At 37.5% G+C, this 19,432-nt stretch overlaps 1 protein-coding gene across 1 annotated transcript; it reads right to left on the reverse strand.

Annotated features, from left to right (window-relative positions):
• Positions 1 to 177: 177 nt before the first annotated feature.
• Positions 178 to 18,771, reverse strand: LOC139954829 (uncharacterized). The gene is made up of 7 exons (XM_071954794.1): positions 15,038 to 18,771; positions 14,299 to 14,417; positions 13,886 to 14,081; positions 11,900 to 12,013; positions 11,148 to 11,365; positions 2,613 to 2,684; positions 178 to 431 (listed from the first exon to the last, which is right to left on the reverse strand). Exons 1-7 carry the CDS (start codon positions 15,213 to 15,215, stop codon positions 426 to 428), a joined length of 903 nt encoding a protein of 300 aa, XP_071810895.1. The 5' UTR covers positions 15,216 to 18,771; the 3' UTR covers positions 178 to 425.
• Between the last annotated feature and the right edge of the window lie 661 nt (positions 18,772 to 19,432).

Below are 19,432 nucleotides of genomic sequence, written 5' to 3' on the forward strand. Positions count from 1 at the left end.
GTGGTCAGTATTTCTTGCTGTGAGTGGTCTTTTGCATTATTATTCTGTTCACAAGCTTGATCTTCTTTACTGCAACCAACATCTCATTGGAAGATCCCTCAACAATTTCCTCATCATCTTCCCTGTGAAGAGTTGTGTTGAGCACCATCATACTAGGTAATTGTTCACAACACTCTTTATCCAGTTGGTCTTCAGTTTTGTCCTGAACTTCCTGTTGGGTACTCTTGCCATCCTTGTCTGTTCGCCAAGGAAGATTTTTTAAACCATAGTCATACCGTATCTCGTCACCAATATTAATTTCCTTTGTTGAAAACAAGCAAAGAATAACTTCCTCATTGTGAATTATCTTCTTCGTTCTGCAGTTTGCTTTTTGGGGTTTTTCATCATTGACAAAATTTCCAAGTCACTTTTTCATATGGGTTGCATCAATGCTGAAAGATATAAAATTAAAAAAAAAAAACATGTACAATTATTGTGTATTTCATTAAATGATTGCAATCATTGAAGGAAGGCAACCTTTTATGCCCAATGAATTAAAGTTTCTCCATGTACAAAATGAAGTGAAAAGTCTCCCATGAATATCTTCCTTCAAAATCTCATTGTTTGTGGTGGTAACTCCCACAATGCCTATAGACCTGTCACTACCATTACTCTTGCCCAAACCCAACAGTAAGCTTCTCCTAGCCTTATCCCCTGACCAATTAATTAAAATTAAAATAACCAAAACCCTTCCCGTATATCCCTTCCAAATTCCTTTCAAAAACTACAAAGTCAACAAGTAAGAGATTCATGTTATTACAAATCTCACCTTGTTTGCAATGTGATGAGTTTTAAAGAAGTTCATGTATTGCTTCAGTAGCACCCCTATGTAGTACTGAAGTGTGTGGCTATAGCACACTACACACTGTATTATGGCTGTAGATAATTGCCTTGATAGCTCTTGACAGGAGCTACTAATTGTGTTCCTCAGTTGGAATTTACAGGCGCTACAAAGCATGAGCGCGATCTTGCGGAATGGTGAGTACTCTACTACTGATAAATACCTTACTTTTAATATAATATTAATACTCTACTTATAAATACCTGTATCATTACAATTATTACCAACAAGTACCTAATCATGGAGGACATGATTATTCCAAAATCATGATCATTAATAACTCACAGTGAAATAACACTAATCCTTAACCAGAATGCAAAAATGCATTGTGCTACCAATGATGTAATATGAGCACTTTTCTTCATGAATCTGACTGATGTAATGTATAGTGAGGGTGTACAACATACTTGATCTTTGTATTACAGTGCAACGCATTGTGTTGTGACAAACAATAAATTCAAACAATTAATTCCACAAACAATGTGACAAACAATAAATTCACAAAGGCACGGGCTGTCCTGAAATGACCATTGACCTCAACAACAGGCTTCTTGTACTAAGAGTGATACATCAGCAACTAAATATGATGTCCTACTGAAATGTTGCGTAAGACATTTTTTTCACAATTTCACCCCTCATGAACTCAACCACTGACCTCCGCCAACATTGTGATGTTATGTTTAGGAAGGTGCCTTAGTGAAGAGAGGCAGGTAAGAGGGGAATGAAGTTCTTGCAACATTTTACAAGCTTTCCACAATTTGACCCCTGGTGACCCCAAATGATATTGACCTCCATAAAAATCAAATTGGCTTTATTGTACTTTATGTGGTACTTCTACAAACCAAATATGAAGTCTGCCCATGATTCCCTTCTTGAGATGTCGTATTTACAAGGTTTCACAAGTTGACCCCTGGTGAGCCCAAATGACATTTGACCTCCTTAAAAAACACTAGGCTTCTTGTATTAAATGTGTGACTTCTACACACTAAGTACAGTATGAGGTCTGTCTAAGCTTTTCTTCTTGAGATATCATGTTTACAAGGTTTTCCACAATTTCAGCACAAATAACCTTTGACCTCAACCAAAATCAATAGGCTTCTTGTCCTCAATATGGTACTCCTACACATTAAACAAGAGGTATGCTCAAGCTTTCCTTCTTGAGATATTGTTTTTAGAAGGTTTTCACAATTTGACCGTCGGTGACCCCAAATGACCTTTGACCTCTACCAAAATTAATAGGCTCCTTGTCCTTAATATGGTACTTCAACACACTAACATATGAGTTATGCCCAAGGTTTTCTTCTTGAGATATTGTGTTTATATACAAGGTTTTCACAATTCGACCCAAAATTTGCCAACAACATAGTTCAAAGGATGAAGGTAACTGATCCATTAGCAAAAGTTCTTCAGACTTCTGTTTGACTTCTGGCATATTTCAGTATGAAGTACAAATTGGAAACTGACTTGCACTAACCTACAGCAAGTGAGCTTTATTTCACACCTAACTCAAACAGAATTGTAGTTTTAATCCAACTGACAAATGATGTTAGGCTAGCAGACTAATTGACTTTTCACTGACAGGTCAGCCTAAAATAAATGAAAAACTATGAACAATTTCCTTTAAAAATGAATAACAGCAAACACAACTCTCCAATATATAATTTCTCTAATACGACTAAAAATATCATGTTGCTTAGCCATGCATGTATGTTATTACTAGTAAAGCACTCACCAATCCTTTCACTGATGAACTTCTTCTCAAGATCAGGGTGATCCTGCTCATAGTTGGGTACATCTGTATCCTCTGGGAAGATTAAAAGATATCAAAAGTTAACACAGTGACAACACAATTACTGAAAACTGCAAATTAAAGCTCTAACATGTGTTAAACAATATGGATACATGTAACAGTATGTCAGTGTCAAGAGAGACAATGTGCATTGCACTGCATGTACAATGAGTAGCTAGGATGCACCGCAATGGGCTCCAGCCACCATGCCAGATTACTTTATTGCAAGTTGTTTGTGCTTATGCAGAACACAGTGTCGAGGTGCAAGTATACAGAAAGGCCCTAAAGCTAATTTAATGTACAAGGGATTCAAAATTAGCAATCTGGTCAAATTTATATTAAATTCTTGCATATTTCTCTTTTTGCATACTTAATTTTCTCACATTCAGCAAGGTGAATGCACAAGATGCATTGTGAAATTTAACTAATTGGCAAACTATGTAATATACTACCACTGTAAGATAATTCAGGGTCAATACATGAGAGGGGTAAACCATAACCCATACAGATGATTCAACTCAATTTAGTACCTCAGCAACTAAACATGAGAATTCCTCCTTGATACATTCATGGAATATTAAATTAACAAACGTTTTCACATGTTGACTCCTGTTGATCCCTATGCCCTTTGACCTACACCGAAAGCTTCACATTCAACATGGCATAATCACATACCAATAATATAAGATCGCTATTTCTTAACAAAGTTTGACTACTTAACCAATGTTGAGCTAAATGTACATATCAAATATGCCTTAATGAGATATCAAGTGTGTTAGGATTTAAAACATTTGAATTGTGACTCGAAATGAACTTGACCTCCACTCAAATTTGCAGGCTTCTTGTAAGTCAAAGTGGTACTGTACACCTAAATATTACACATGACTTGAAGTAGCCTATAAGGTCTTCACTATTGTTAACCCTAGATAACATGTAACCTCTGCCCAAAATAATGTGCTTCTTGTGCTTAATGTGATGAACAAATGGTGAGTTAATGGATCTTTCATACAGTATGTGACAGAGAGAATGAGATGGGTCCAGTTTTGCTAACACAGTTGAAAGTTAACTTACTTTCAGAGTGTTTCTGCTGGAAACCCTAGCAGAACTAAACTGCTAGAGCAGAATATATTGTACACAATGTGTTGAGGCATTTGATTCAAATGAACCCCAGGCATTAAGATGGTGTGGGTGTTCATGCATGGGATAAAATAACAAGATATGATAAGGCAGGGTTTGCATTAGCCACAGGATTGCATGATTCCAGCAATTTGATTTCAAATGCTGCATGTCAAAACTTGCCAAGACGGGATTTACCACAATCAATTTGAGCTCTCAACTTGAATTAAACGATCCATCGCTAAACCATTGCATTTCGAATAAACGTTTCGTTAAAGCCACATTTTTCATGTTTAGTTATCCCTTCTATAATCTATCGCAAGATCCCGTAAATTGCTTTGTCAGTCTATCCTTGTATGAAATTAATGAATGAAAAAATTATAATTTTGAGAATTTCAATATTTACGCTGACACGAATGTATACAGTAGCTACAACTATGAGAGGAAAGATATCTTTATTTCTTTTATTATACCACAATCAAATAAGACAGCAACTGCATGAAAAATATGTTGTCCTTTCTGCAACCTATAAACACAGGGCTACAGCTGTGCTACCAATACTGCTTAAGAAAAAGCTAATTTAACAACCCAAACAGGTTGATTATGAAATCATGGATAAATTTCCAAGATAATGTGTGCTGTAATTAGGTTCAAAACAAGAATTTCAAGAATTAGCAACTTCAAATACCATAAAATAGAATTAATACCATAGGGCATACAGTATAGGCCAATAGCAATAGCTTTTTTTCTATCTGGGTGGTCTGGCAAATGTGACTCCAGAAAGGTGTGAATCTCCTTGGAGAAATGGGTAAAAAATTCGGTTTATGACAACCCGAAGAGGTAATTCTCTTCTTGCATTGTACCCACTTGTATATAAATATAACCTAAACATTCTACAGAACAGCCAAACAGTAGGGAAGAAACAAAGCACAAATGAAATCATGACCCACCTATAGTGTCTGTTTTAACATGCGACTTGCTTTAACCGAAGTTCTCCTCATTAACATGCTAAGTTATTCCCAACAATGTTTGTAATACAAGTTGTTTAATGCATCTTTTGCATTCTTTCACGAATAAGTATTTGGTTTACTTTGACAGGGTAATCCCTCTGGAGAATGCAGCTAATACTGTAGGGTGGGGCAAGAAAGGCTGAAAAGAACAAGAGCCCAAGGGCACTGCGGTTCCTTGCTTGGGGTATATGACAATACACATAATATTATCAAGCAAGATTGGGCTCAAATAGTCCAAGTAATTGTGGTCCTACATGTTCCCATAAAGTAACCAACACTATATTCAACACTTTTGTAATCACAAAATGTGATCAGATTTTTGATCAAAAGGCACTTTTGAGATCTAAATATGGCGTCCAAAATGTAAGAAGTATAAGAGACCAACAAGCGTGTCAACAGATATGATAACATTGGGGACCTCAGATGACATGACCTTTAAGTTGAAAATGTTCCACCACCCCATTCACAACTTGTCCCAAAATATCAACCATGTCACACCTTGGCATTGAGATTTAATTGCATTAAATGTCAAAAAATTAACTTTGAACTTGTATACATAACTTGACACACAAAGGTGACCCGGAGGTCAACCATTTCACATTTTTGATCGGTGAGACCTAAATAGAGCATGACTGTAAAAATTCAAACATTTTTTCTTTGCCCATTTTCTCCCCCCAAAATACTACTTTTTTAACATTAGCTGACCTTTGGTGACGTTGGATCACATGACCATTAAGTTTGAAAATATTCCCCTATACCATTTGCAACTTGTCCAAAAAAATCAACCTTGTCACACCTTGGAACTGGGAGTTATTGCATTAAATGTCTGAAAATTCACTTTGACCTCATATAACTTCACACACACACGGTCACACGGGGGTCAAGCCATTGACATTTATGATCAGAAGGTACCTTTAACAGCTGAAAATAGCATTGAAACTGTAAAAATCCACAACACGAAAAGGTCACCAGAGGTCAAATTGAGGTCAAGGGTCACCCAGATGCGGGTCGACAATTGGATTACATTGAAGCAACTCCCAACCCTAACGGACAATTTGTTCTCAAGTTATCGCCAAAATACCAGGTTTTTATCATAAATTGACCTTTGGTGACCTTGTACCACATGACCGTTAAGTTTGAAAATATTCCTTTATACCATTTGCAACTACTCCAAAAATATCAACCTTGTCACACCTTGGAACTGGGAGTTATTGCATTAAATGTCTGAAAATTCACTTTGACCTCATATAACTTCGCACACGAAGGTCACACTGGGGTCAAGCCATTGACATTTATGATCAGAAGGTACCTTTAACAGCTAAAAATAGCATTGAAACTGTAAAAATCCACAAAACACGAAAAGGTCACCAGAGGTCAAATTGAGGTCAAGGGTCACCCAGATGCGGGTCGACAATTGGATTACATTGAAGCAACTCCCAACCCTAACGGACAATTTGTTTTCAAGTTATCGCAAAAATACTAGATTTTTTTAACATTAATTGACCTTTGGTGACCTTGTATCACATGACCGTTATGTTGGAAAATATTCCCCTATACCATTTGCAACTACTCCAAAAATATCAAGCTTTGTCACACCTTGGAACTGGGAGTTATTGCATTAAATGTCTGAAAATTCACTTTCACCTCGTATAACTTCGCACACGAAGGTCACACGGGGGTCAACCCATCGACATTTATGATCAGAAGGTACCTTTAACAGCTGAAAATAGCATGGAAACTGTAAAAATCCACAAAACACGAAAAGGTCACCAGAGGTCAAATTGAGGTCAAGGGTCACCCAGATGCAGGTCGACAATTGGATTACATTGAAGCAACTCCCAACCCTAACGGACAATTTGTTCTCAAGATATCGCCAAAATACCAGGTTTTTATCATAAATTGACCTTTGGTGACCTTGTACCACATGACCGTTAAGTTTGAAAATATTCCCTTATACCATTTGCAACTACTCCAAAAATATCAACCTTGTCACACCTTGGAACTGGGAGTTATTGCATTAAATGTCTGAAAATTCACTTTGACCTCATATAACTTCGCACACGAAGGTCACACTGGGGTCAACCCATTGACATTTATGATCAGAAGGTACCTTTAACAGCTGAAAATAGCATTGAAACTGTAAAAATCCACAAAACACGAAAAGGTCACCAGAGGTCAAATTGAGGTCAAGGGTCACCCAGATGCGGGTCGACAATTGGATTACATTGAAGCAACTCCCAACCCTAACGGACAATTTCTTTTGAAGTTATCGCAAAAATACTAGTTTTTTATCATTAATTGACCTTTGGTGACCTCGGATCACATGACCGTTAAGTTTGCAAATATTCCCCTATACCATTTGCAACTTGTCTGAAAATATCAACTGGGTAACACCTTGGTACTGGCAGTTATTACACTAAATGTCTGAAAATTAACTTTGACCTCATATAACTTAACATACATAGGTCACCTTGGGTCAACTTATTGACATTTTTGATTGATGTGACCTAAATTAGAGCATCAAACTATACAAATTCAAACTTTTTTTCTTTGCCCATTTTCTGCCCCCCAAAATACTATTTTTTTAACATTAATTCACCTTTGGTGACCTCGGATCACATGACCGTTAAGTTTGAAAATATTCCCCTATACTATTTGCAACTTGTCCGAAAATATCAACCATGTCACACCTTGGAACTGCGAGTTGTTGCATTAAATGTCTGAAAATTAACTTTGACCTCGTATAACTTCGCACACGAAGGTCACACGGGTGTCAACCAATTGACATTTTTGATCGGAAGGTTTCCTCCCAAAATAAGCACATTTTTTCTAATGTGACCTTTGACCTTTTCACCTTGGTTTCAGATGTAGTTTAATCTCCTGATTCCCAAAAACAAAACGAAAAGTCTGTACAACCATCCTAACTCCGACCGAAAAACTTTGACCCCATATAACTTCGCACATAAAGGTCACACGGAGTCAACCTATTGACATTTATGATCAGAAGGTACCTTTGACATCTGAAAATAGCATCGAAACTGTAAAAATCCAAAAAACACGAAAAGGTCACCAGAGGTCAAATTGAGGTCAAGGGTCACCCAGATGCGGGTCGACAATTGGATTACATTGAAGCAACTCCCAACCCTAACGGACATTTCGTTCTCAAGTTATCGCAAAAATACTAGTTTTTTTATCATTAATTGACCTTTGGTGACCTCGGATCACATGACCGTTCAGTTTGAAAATGCTCCCCTAACCAGTTCACAACTTGTCCCAAAATATCAATCTTGTCGCACATTGGCACTGGGAGTTATTGCAGTTTTAATATTTTCGGTTTTTGGACCATAACTGACCTTTGGTGACCTTTGTGGGCACCAAAAACAATAGGGCACACCTTCTGCATATGGCGGATCTATAGTCCAAGTTTGGCCTCAATCCAACATTCCCTTATTGAGATAGAGCGTACCCAAGCAAGTGTCACAGACACACACACACATACATACATACATACACACACACACACGCCAACCTGACTGCATATGGTTCCTTTTGCTAAAGCAAGGAACCAAAAAGAAAGTGACTTGATACAAATTCAAACAATAATTGAAACTTGTGATCTGCAGTTAATAAAAAAGCAAAAAAAGAACGGTCTAGTATTGAGTCTTTATTTCTGCTCAATTCCATTGAAGATATTAATGTGTTGACATGGCTTTATCAAACACTCTTTGATATTTTAAATTTATCTAACCTGAACAGTTGTTAAAGAGCGAATCAGATTATGTCCAAAGCCAATCGAGACACATACAAATTACAATGCATGTAGTTAGCACAGAAATAAGTCGAATAATCTTACACATGAAAGACCCCCCCTCCTCCCACCCTCGACATGCAAATATAGCTTTGGGCAGAAATAACAATGCAATGCTGTTGTTACTGGTTTAATCAAGGGAAGAATACAGTAGGCTAGGTCTTTTTTTTCAATCCAAGATCCTGTGGAACTGCTGTAGCCTTCGCAGAACTGCTACTTACTGCTTAATATAACTGACTGTATAGTCCTGTTGTTCGGCCTTGCAGAATGATATAAAATTCCGAAAGTAAACTTTCAAAAATGGTGCAACTTTAAATGGTACAAAAAAAGGATTCAACATTGTACTCACTTTGGTGATAGCTATCTTGACCATTTCTCTCTTCCTCATTTTGTGGTCAGTATTCAAGGGCGGTAAAACTGACCATGTGGAGACTCCAACTCACAGTTCACTGTGCAGTATTTTAAACAGCCTTGTGGAGGCTTAAGTAATGAGGGCGCCCTAGCACTTACATTACATTTGTTTTTGTTTGTATACATCGTCTGCATACCTATGATGGTCTTCACAAGGGTATTCCTATGGTGACCTTTCTCAAACGTCTCCAGTACGTTTGTGGTGGTCTGAGAAGTTAGCGGGAAAACTATTTCTTGTGGAGACCTACTTTTTGTCTCCAGAAGGATTTGTGTCGCCATAAGGATGCTCAAATTTTTGCTCAAATTTTTCTCCATAAGGCACTAAATGTGAAAACATACATACATACATACATACATACCAGCAGAGACTACAGTGTGGGGTTCTTGGTGTATGTACAGTGTGGGGCTCCACTGTTGGTATATTGCTACATGGTGGGGTTGTGAAATTCAATATGTATAATACTAGTATGGGTTTCAATATATTGTATGCACACACATTGTGGGGATAATTTAGTAATGAATCAATGTGCTAATATTTGTATTTATTACATTATGGGAATGTTCTTGTATATATAGTTTGTGGGACTGAACCCTGCTAATACAGTATGGGTTGAAATCATTGTACACTCTGGGACTGTTTATGTATTATTTTGTAAGTATGGTTGCAGTCTGCAATTAATTATATATGTTACATTGTTTTCCCCAGTTTCAGGAGTAGGATACTTAATAGCTGTGCAAGTCTATGCAGGGGTTTAAAAATCAATGACCAAAAAGTTATTTGAACCTGTGACCTCCTACATGAAACAAGTGCCCTACCATTACCATTACTCTCTCTCTCTATATATATATATATATATATGTGTGTGTGTGTGTGTGTAAAACAAAGGCTGTACTTATTTTGCTTGTATTTTATTTTAAAAAAATCAAAACATTCTTCCAAAATAGTATGAAAAGAAGAAAACAATGACAAGAATGATTATCAAAATTGATGTTTCTAAAAAATGTTTAATATTCCAACTCTTTCAAAATTTTAGCATCCTGAAAATTTGGACTTTCCATTAAGCTGTAAATAAGATTTGTAAAATATTCCAATTTGAAACAATAACCAATTTTTATACTAAACATATGTTTTATATAAAATGAAATTCAATTATGAGGAATTAACAATTTAGAAAGAGAAAATATGAAAACACTAGTCTTGCTTCTCTTGTTATGTTGGATCTTAAGATCCCACCATGTATATGAAACATGAAACTGCTTCTTTCATACCATATTGATTTCCAAAACAGAAGATATTTTGGTGCAAAACAAGAACAATTTGCACATATGCTCCAGTTAAATTGAAAGAGGTCTATACACACCTCACATAACTTCTTATAATCATGTTTATTATTGAGGTAAATTTTCTTAGACTGGCAGCACAACAGTTATGGAAAATCTCTCCAGTATTGGACAATTACATGTGTCAAAGTCCCTTATTAGAATTTAATGGTCAAACTAACTGTGAGTCTGATTGTAAGCATATCACAATAGATAATTTTCTTATATACCACCCCACATTTATATTCACGCATTAATAAAAGATGCTATGTTTAATTTTTTTCAATTTTCTCAATATTTCCTGTTTTTCAAACATTTTCTTTGAAAAATTAACAATTTTAACAAATATCCTATTATAAGATTCAATTTGAATTATTCATTCTATTTTCAAAAAGATCAAATTCATTTTCCAATTTTGGAATTAGCAATGACAAAAATGAACTATCAAAATTTATCCTTCTGTATAAAATCTGTTTACAAATGTTAGCATCCTGAAAATTTACTTTCAATAAGCTGTAAATAAAAACTATCAAATATTTTATTTTACAACAATTGCAACTTTTCATACTGAAAATAACAAATAACAATATGAGCAAGTAGTAAAATTACTCATTCCAAAATGGGATATAATAATAAACATTCAATAATCCTGCCACCCATGACTAGGTTATGTACAACCAGTGTGTTAATATTGCTTTGTTGTATTGCTTGACCTAGCATGACCTCATTTTGGCATATGTGCAGTTGAGTTTGTGAAACCGCTTATTTGAACAATGTGCTGTTCTTCTTTCTCTGTAACCTTAAACAGCTCACCTTACTCTTGATACTGGTTAGAGGCAGCTGCCATAAAGTCCCTCCATCCTCTTGGCTTTTCTTGATGGCCCGCCTGATAGCCGCTTCACCAGGGGTTTTCTGCTTTTTGAAGTACATACTAAAGTATCTATGGATCTCTTGCAGCTCATCTGGCGTCCATGTATGTCTTACTGAAAATTTTCTCTTTCGGCTCTTCTTTTCTGAATGGCCAGCCCCAACTGTAGAGGGATAAAAAATATGTATTGATCTGATATCAGATTAGGTTTTCGTGGTAAAAAAAAAACGTTTATTCCATATTATACATAAACAGGTTTATTTGCCTTCACCCCCACTCGCACATCAATATCCAGCATATGATCACCTAAAGCAATAACACAGCTTCTTCGTATCTCAAACGTGGGCCCAAATTTAACATTGTGACCTGTTGGGTTTGTTGAACCAATGCTACTTGTGCATTCTACAATATATATAAGAGCTCAACAATTCTGGAGATTCAAGGTGATCGACAATTAAGCCCAATTGATTCACAAACATCAATTACGCAAACTAGCCTAATTAATTAGCAAATATGGTAATAAAAATGGAATTTCTAATAAAAATCTAAATCTAATCAGTTTAAGAAACCATACCCATTGTGCATTCTATCAAATTTCATCATCATGGCTCCTATGGTTTGGGAGATAAGCTGTCCAAAGCTCCTGTATAGACACACACAAGCACACACTTTTGGAATGTGATTCTTCAACACTTACACAGTGATGCAGCATCCTGTTCATCTTCCTCCTGAGGCAGATCAGGAACATACTCTTCCTCTTCTTCTTTTTGCTCGGGGAGTGCACTTTGCACCTCTGACTGGTCAATCAAGTCTGGAAAAGTACACTAATTACTTAAATGCAATATTAAAAATTTTAGTGGTGAAGTGAGTTTTGAGCTGAGATATTATAGTGGCTGACTTGATATGAGCAAGGCATGTGGTCCATCAGTGGCGGGTGGGGCAGTAACAAAGAGAGGGATTGACCTCCCCAAGAACAATTTGTAACTAAAATCTTGGACAAATTTGTTGGGACACTTGGCATGATAGATTTCCAATGAACTTGATGTAGCACAGGTACCGGTGCTCTAATTGTTTTACATTTAACCAAACCCTCGTTTCCCCAAGCAGTGTTGCACCACTTCGAAAAGTGGGGTGGTGAACACCAAGAGGAAACTGTTATCACCAACATGTCAGAACGGTGGTCAGAAAACCATATATTATGGAACACACAAATTATGGAACAGCATCACATTCTACCATGAAATTCCAAAAGAAATTCTACTTAAACATACATTTTACTAAAAACTATGGTAGAATGTTCACTTTTGTTGGAAAATCAGTAATTACATTCAGTTTGTGGCTGTAGCTTGGAACTATTTCGTGCCGGGTCATTTGCCAAGCCAAATAATTGTTATATCTTGAAGTTTTTATGCTAAATGATCATTTCTTCATCTCAAAGTGAAATTTTGAATGATTTGCTGGAATGTCCCATGATTTATCATTACGGACCCTTACTGTAGTGAATGAAACTCATTTGGCACATTGTATGTTTTGACATTTGCATGGTTTCATTCTTTCATAGGCATCACATATTAAATGTAACATTCGGCTTTTGTAAATGAACCGGGAGAAAATGGCTATATGTACAACCCTTAATATAATATTAGCAGTCATTGCTTTCACCACTACACAGCAATTTTTCCATTGAAATTCTCAGACAATCTTGGACAAAATTGTTGGGACACTTTGGTATGATTTCCTATGTATGATAATGATCTTGGTGTAACACAGGTGCTGTAACTGTTTTACAAAGTTTAACCAAAGACCCATTTCCCCATGCAATGTTGCGCCACTTTGAAAAATGGGGTGATGAACACGAAGAGCGACTATTATAACCAACATTACTCGGGGCAGCGGGGGTGTCCCAAGGTATTGTTTTCCAAGATTGTAAGTCTACATGGATACCTGAGTCCCCCGAACAAAGTCTATGGGGAAGCATCAATATATTCAGCTCTTTAATTGAGGCGGCGGAAGGGGGAATTTGGCTCAAAAAGTACCCCTGTAACAACCATTACGGATGATTTTTTGATTTTAGCATTGTTAAGAACTCAATGCTATTGCAGGCTAAATTAAAAGCATGCTAAATAACCTATAGTATGTTGCAGGCTGGCTAATCATGCTAGTAAGTTTAGATTGGACAGTTTTAATATACTAAAATATGAATCAAATTCAAAACATTTCCATAACATTGGGCTACATGTAGCCGACATCGTATCATCAATTACATATGAACTATGACATACATACTTGTAGCACTTGCGCCCACACGATGAAAGTCATGTGTTGACACTTTTCTTGTGGGAATGTGCTTCTGACACCAAATATAATATTTATATGTTCAAGCATGATAACGAAATAGCTTTATGGTCATGATCGTAACGGTTGGAGAAGATGATCAATCACAGAAAGAACCATATGAACCCTGTTCACTATAAATAATCTGTGACATCATTTTTGTAAGCAAAAGAAAACATTCAGAAAAAATGATCCAGCCATCACTGAACAATCCCCATTTTGAAAGACACATGGCTATAGCATGAAGAGAGAACAGATTTATTCTTTCAAAGTCTATAGACCTGTAGGAAACAACAAATTATAAGCCGACTCTACATTTTTTAAATAACCCTCCAATCTTGGAACATACCTTCAAGCTTGATCTCCTCTATCTTCTTGCCTTTGAATCTGCCAATTTGGCCACAATCCATCATGAGTAATATCTTAGTGATATCGATACGCTCAATGACATCCAGTGTTGATCTATAGTGAATGTGGTGTACATCGAGGGTATGGCCCATGTGGTCCACAACCCACTGTTGCTGCTGGGGTGATATGTCCAGACCCTGTATAATAATAATCAAGTTTTTTTAAATAAATAAATAGATGCGCACAATCACAATAGCTCACTCAGCGATATGACTGAGGTGAGCTAACAACAATATTTTCAAATTCTGGCTGGAGAATATTCCCTTTTCAAATGACCCAAAAAAGATGAGGATGATTGAAGATATAGTCACAATAGTGAGCATATTTCACATTTATGCATTTGACTACATTTACCTGACTCATGGTGGCCATGAAACGCCTCATGTTAGTGGCTCGGATTCGCTCTGGATGGGCTAAACCAGCTTCAGTTGTCATCATCAATATGGCATAATTTCCTGGGATGACACCTGCTCCTATGATGAAATGAATAATAGCAGTGAAATGACATAGCAATAAAAGTGATGCTACAATTGAGGGTCATTTCTGACACCTCAGTATGCAACAAGGGATGTCATTGTTTTTTCCCACTGTACCATGTGTTGGTGGTGACAATGCATGTTAGTAAGTGAGGTAATTCTTCTTCTTCTTCGTTCGGGGGGAGCTTGTGTAGAGAGTCCAGAAGGCAACGATCCTTCGTTGATCCTTCGTTGATCCTTCCTACGCTATTCTGGTCTGTGTCTTGTTATCGAAGCAGGAGGAACCGTAGGGATAACTGAAATCATTTCTAACCCCTGTAACCCCTTCACATTCCCCGCCATGAACTAGCCAGTCTAATACCATAGTCTCCAAGGCATCCATTTTGGGCAACTCGGACTCGTTTAACCATTCTCTGACCATATCTATTACTAACACGTACAAATAAAATACAAATCAATAAGAACACAGAGCAGAAAAATAAATACAGGGTTAAAGAGTCCAATCGTAACTCTTACTGAATTTAGTTTAATTTGGAATGTCTTCTATTTTTAATTGAATAAACGATTCCTTCTTAACCTATACGTGAATATATATTCGAATGAAATGAACGTCTTACCTCTTTCTCGTTGACTGGATGATACGTTATCGCTAGCTTGATCCTCCGGACGTAAAAAATCCCACATGCGCTCACAAAATTGCTCACGTTCCCCCTCGTTCAGGATTTCCTCAGCAGCGATGACTTCCAAATCCTCAAAGCAAGAAGCAGCAACAATTTTGGGATTCGTGGCATCCATGCTTGATATTTTGGTTTTTAGTTTACGAGCGTATAAAAACTTAGAACGAATATTTCGACAAGTTGGTGATGTCAAATGACTTCTATCTTGATCAAACGCGTGAGTAAGAGTGAGGCCCGCGAAAACTGAAACGGCGTGGCCCTCATGATCATTTCTTTAGTGCGCATGTCTAAAAAACAATTAGAGCCGTGATTGGTTATTCGATTTAGGATGGCCCTACCACTCAATCCTTCAATGCGCATGTCTGAAATCAATCTGAGCGTGCGATTGGTTATTCGACTTAGGATAGGCCATTAACATCCTTTCCCCCTAGACTTAAATCCATTACAGGCTCAACCTGTCAATCAGCCCTCGACAAACTTAAAGTTGTTGTTACACAACTTTCGTTTTTTTAACTTTAACCTTTATTTTTGCTAATGACTGAGTTAAACCCCTCATTCATCGAAGACACTCTGCTGGTACCAACGCCCATTAGAGTTAGGTTCCTTATCGAACGTCAAACATTAATCAGTCCTCGACAAGCTTACCCAACTTTCGTTTTTGAACTTGAACCTTTATTTTTTGGCTAATGACTGAGTTAAACCCCCTCATTCATCGAAGACCCTCTCATGGTACCAGCGTGCTTTTAAATTAGCTCCTTGTCGAACGTCAAACAAAGAGTACCGGTAATCCCTAAAACTTCTCCTAACTTGAACCTTGTTTTTTTAAGCTGCGGTACCCCACCACCTAATGGTCGGCTAAAAGATAACCACCGGCTTCACTCTGGAGCTTTAGACTCGTCAAGAAAGAGCACCTGCATTCTTTTTCTTACCTTTTTCCTTTAAAAAGAGTTTTCATCTTATTGAAAACTTCATTCGTTCTTGAACTTCCGAATTCTACTTTTCCATAACCATAATGGCAAGTGCTAGGCGTTTATACCAGGCGTACGGCGAAGAGTTGAAAATTCTCTTTAAGGAGGAGTTTGAAAAGATCGTGCAAAGCGAAACTTTCGTTATGCTTTGCAACAGAGCTAACTTTAGGATTTTCCTAAAAGAAGTGACGGTCAGAGTCAGAAACAGTGGGACCAGAGATAAGAGTATATGGCTGAAAGATTCGGTGCACGACGTTCAGTACAAAACTCCGGCGAGTGAAACGGAAAATAGGGCAAGTTAGGTTAGATTTTTACTGACGTACCTGTTATTGGCCCAATTCGACTGGTTTGCTGTGCATAAAGAGGCACTCCGCTACAAGTTGACGGTGGAGTTGGAGCAGGAGTTGGCCATCATCGATTGGTAGGACAACGGCTTCCAACGGCTCTTTTATGGCCACCAATTTCTCCAGAAAGAACAGACTGATCCGACTTCCTTCAATGTGCATTGTCTTTCTCTTTCTTTTCATTAAGTTAGGTATTTATTAAATTTGTTTTGGGTTCTCGATAGTTATTTATTTATGTATATAATTTATTCTTACTTAGTCTCTCTTTTTCATTTTTATATTTATCGTCCACCTTGTCTCCATATGGAACAATTAACCTATATAGTGAAAATACTCGGCCTCGTTAAAAAAAGAAATTAGAAACTTAGTGTGGTGAAAAGTTAAGGCTACGGCATGTCATGTTTGGGGTTCATGATTCTGTGAACGTATCCCCTCAGCACTTTAAAAATAGATAAATAAAATTAGGAAATAAATAAATAACATTCCTAAATAAATTCATAATAAAAAATCGGAAAAACAAAATTCCCAAAGAAAATCTGAAAGAAATTCGGACACAAAATTCTGAAAAATATTAATAACAATATTAATATTAATATAATCCCTTAACAATAGATTGTCCTACACCGTCGTCATTACTACTGGCCCTAGCCTAAAAAAAAACATTTCCTTGGCAAAGGTGGCCTTAGGCAATCTCTCTACATGAAGGCCTACAATGCCCTACAGCACTGTGCGCACAATGTCTTCACAATTATTGCTACCAACATTCAGGCACATCAACTGCTGGTAAACACTCCTAATACTATCCCTGTACTTACCTTTCACTATAGTACTTACCTTGCCGCATTCTTTGTCGAGGATGTCGTCTAAACGCTCCTGTAGCTGCTCCATCTGTTCTTCTCTGTCGTTGAGTCGTTCACTCACATCCTCGAACTTTTGTTGGCTGGTAGAGGCGGCGGCTTTTTTCTTGTAATACCCTACCTGTGTCTTGGCTCGCCGCAATTGGTAACTCTTTTCCACGATGGTGCTGGTGTGCTTCTTGCTCTGTTGTTTCAACTCCACGTCCTTGCCTTTCAGCTGCTGCTTCAGTCGTACTATCTTCTCTGTCTTCCGTTGTTCCCGTCTCGCGATGTTCTTAGAGCTTCCTTGTCCAGTTGAGTCCTCCGTGTCTGGCTATCCTTTGCGATACGAAGTTCGATGGCGACATCCCTTTCCAGCTGCTTCACTCTTTCCTGCAGTAGCTCACGCTCAGCAAGAACCTCTTCCAGAACTCTGCGATGAGGTTTTCTCTTTCAGGTCTTCACAGTCCCTCTGAAGCTGCATGTGATGTTGCAGTCTTGTGAGCTGTTTTACGACAGTGGGAGTGGATTCGACGGTGGGAGCGGATTCGCTATCCGGCTTAAAGATAAAGACTTAGAGACACTTGGCGCAAGAAATTACACAACCTACCTTTGCTTTTCAGCTTTGACAAAGCTTGTCTTCTTTTTACAACTTGCAACACTTTGGAATGAACAGATCTTTGTTTACAATTTAAAACACTTGCATCCAAAAAATTGCTTACAACTTTAATGAAAGATATTACCTGATTAGCACATTTACACATTCCTACCATATTCCACAATTCAAACACTACACCATTTGAAAGTCGAGTGCTAGGCAGTCTGACATTTAACACCGAGTCAGACTCAGAGCTAGGTATAGGCCCTTCCTCAGCGTCATCTGACAGAGCTGCTTTCACACTGTGAAAAGATATACCTACCTCTTCACAAAAACCTACGTTTGCCATCGTTCGGTTATAAATTACTTACCCTTTCCGAACAATGTCACTGGTAGCTCTTGAAATGTAGTTTGCGATGAATTTTCTTCGAAATTGTTTTGCGTGAGTAGAGTTACTTGCGAACGTAGCATTTAGCAGTAAAACAATGTGTATACGTAATTAGCGTGCAATTCAAACACACTACCGCGTACCTAGCAACAGCACAGAAAATTGCGGGAAATTTCGGGCTGGTCGCGAGGGTAGCCATTTTCGTATATCTATCATGTAGCTGATGTGAGTCATAGCCAATCTGCTACAAGCCAGACTTAGAGGCGGGGCTTAATCATCAAAAACGGACCTTTCTACTAAAAGTAGGGGCGGCAGCTCAGTGTTGTTTTAAGAAAGAAAAATCATTTAAGTATGAAATAAAGCAAATAAAAGCCATAAAATAGCATATATGGCTAGTTAAATTCTTAATATTACCCTACTGTAAGCAAAAAATGAAAGTTTAATATGTTTAAAAAATATATATAACATAGGACCCTATTTTGGCCAATACCACTTTTGAAAGACAATCCCATTGTCTTTCAAATGACGTATATATGTTGGGGGTGGGATTTAGTCTTTGCCTGCCGCCGATTGAAGGAAGAAAAAATGGCAACCCGGAAGTTGTATACAGCCACAACTCTACAAGCTGGTCACAGTGTGGGGCAAATTTTCATTCACGAATTTCCCAAAGATTTCGAGGCCGTTTGCAAAGATACTTTGATTTTAAGACCAAAAATATAACATTTAATGGGCGGTACAGTTACGCGAATCCTGAAAAAAAGCTTGTGCGTGCGGCAGCGCTATAATAATGTAAGTAAATTTCATTACTGCCTGCTCTCGCTGATTTCTTTTAACCCCATAGAGCGGAGTGTGTGAGGTGCAGAAGGGTAGGGCAGGATGGGGAGGGATAAATGACGATATAACCAGGGGCTGATAATTCTTTCAATAAGAGATTTGAAAATATACATATGTAAGTTTATATCATTACTGCCTGCTGTCACTGATTTCTTTCAACCCTTAGTTACGCTTATCGGAAGACTATACGCCGATAATACAAGGAGATGCTTGGAAAACTGTGTAACTTTCGCTAATCTATTTGGACAAAAATATGCTTTTAAGTTGAAAGACTCAGTAAGGATCAATTAAGTAGAACAAAGATCGTTCCGTGCTGCGTGTAACGATGAAGTTTCCTACATTGGGATGGAAGAGTATCAGGGAGTGT

The sequence above is a fragment of the Apostichopus japonicus genome, chromosome 17 (genome assembly GCF_037975245.1).
Source record: "Apostichopus japonicus isolate 1M-3 chromosome 17, ASM3797524v1, whole genome shotgun sequence".
In the NCBI taxonomy this organism is placed as follows: Eukaryota; Metazoa; Echinodermata; class Holothuroidea; order Aspidochirotida; family Stichopodidae; genus Apostichopus; species Apostichopus japonicus.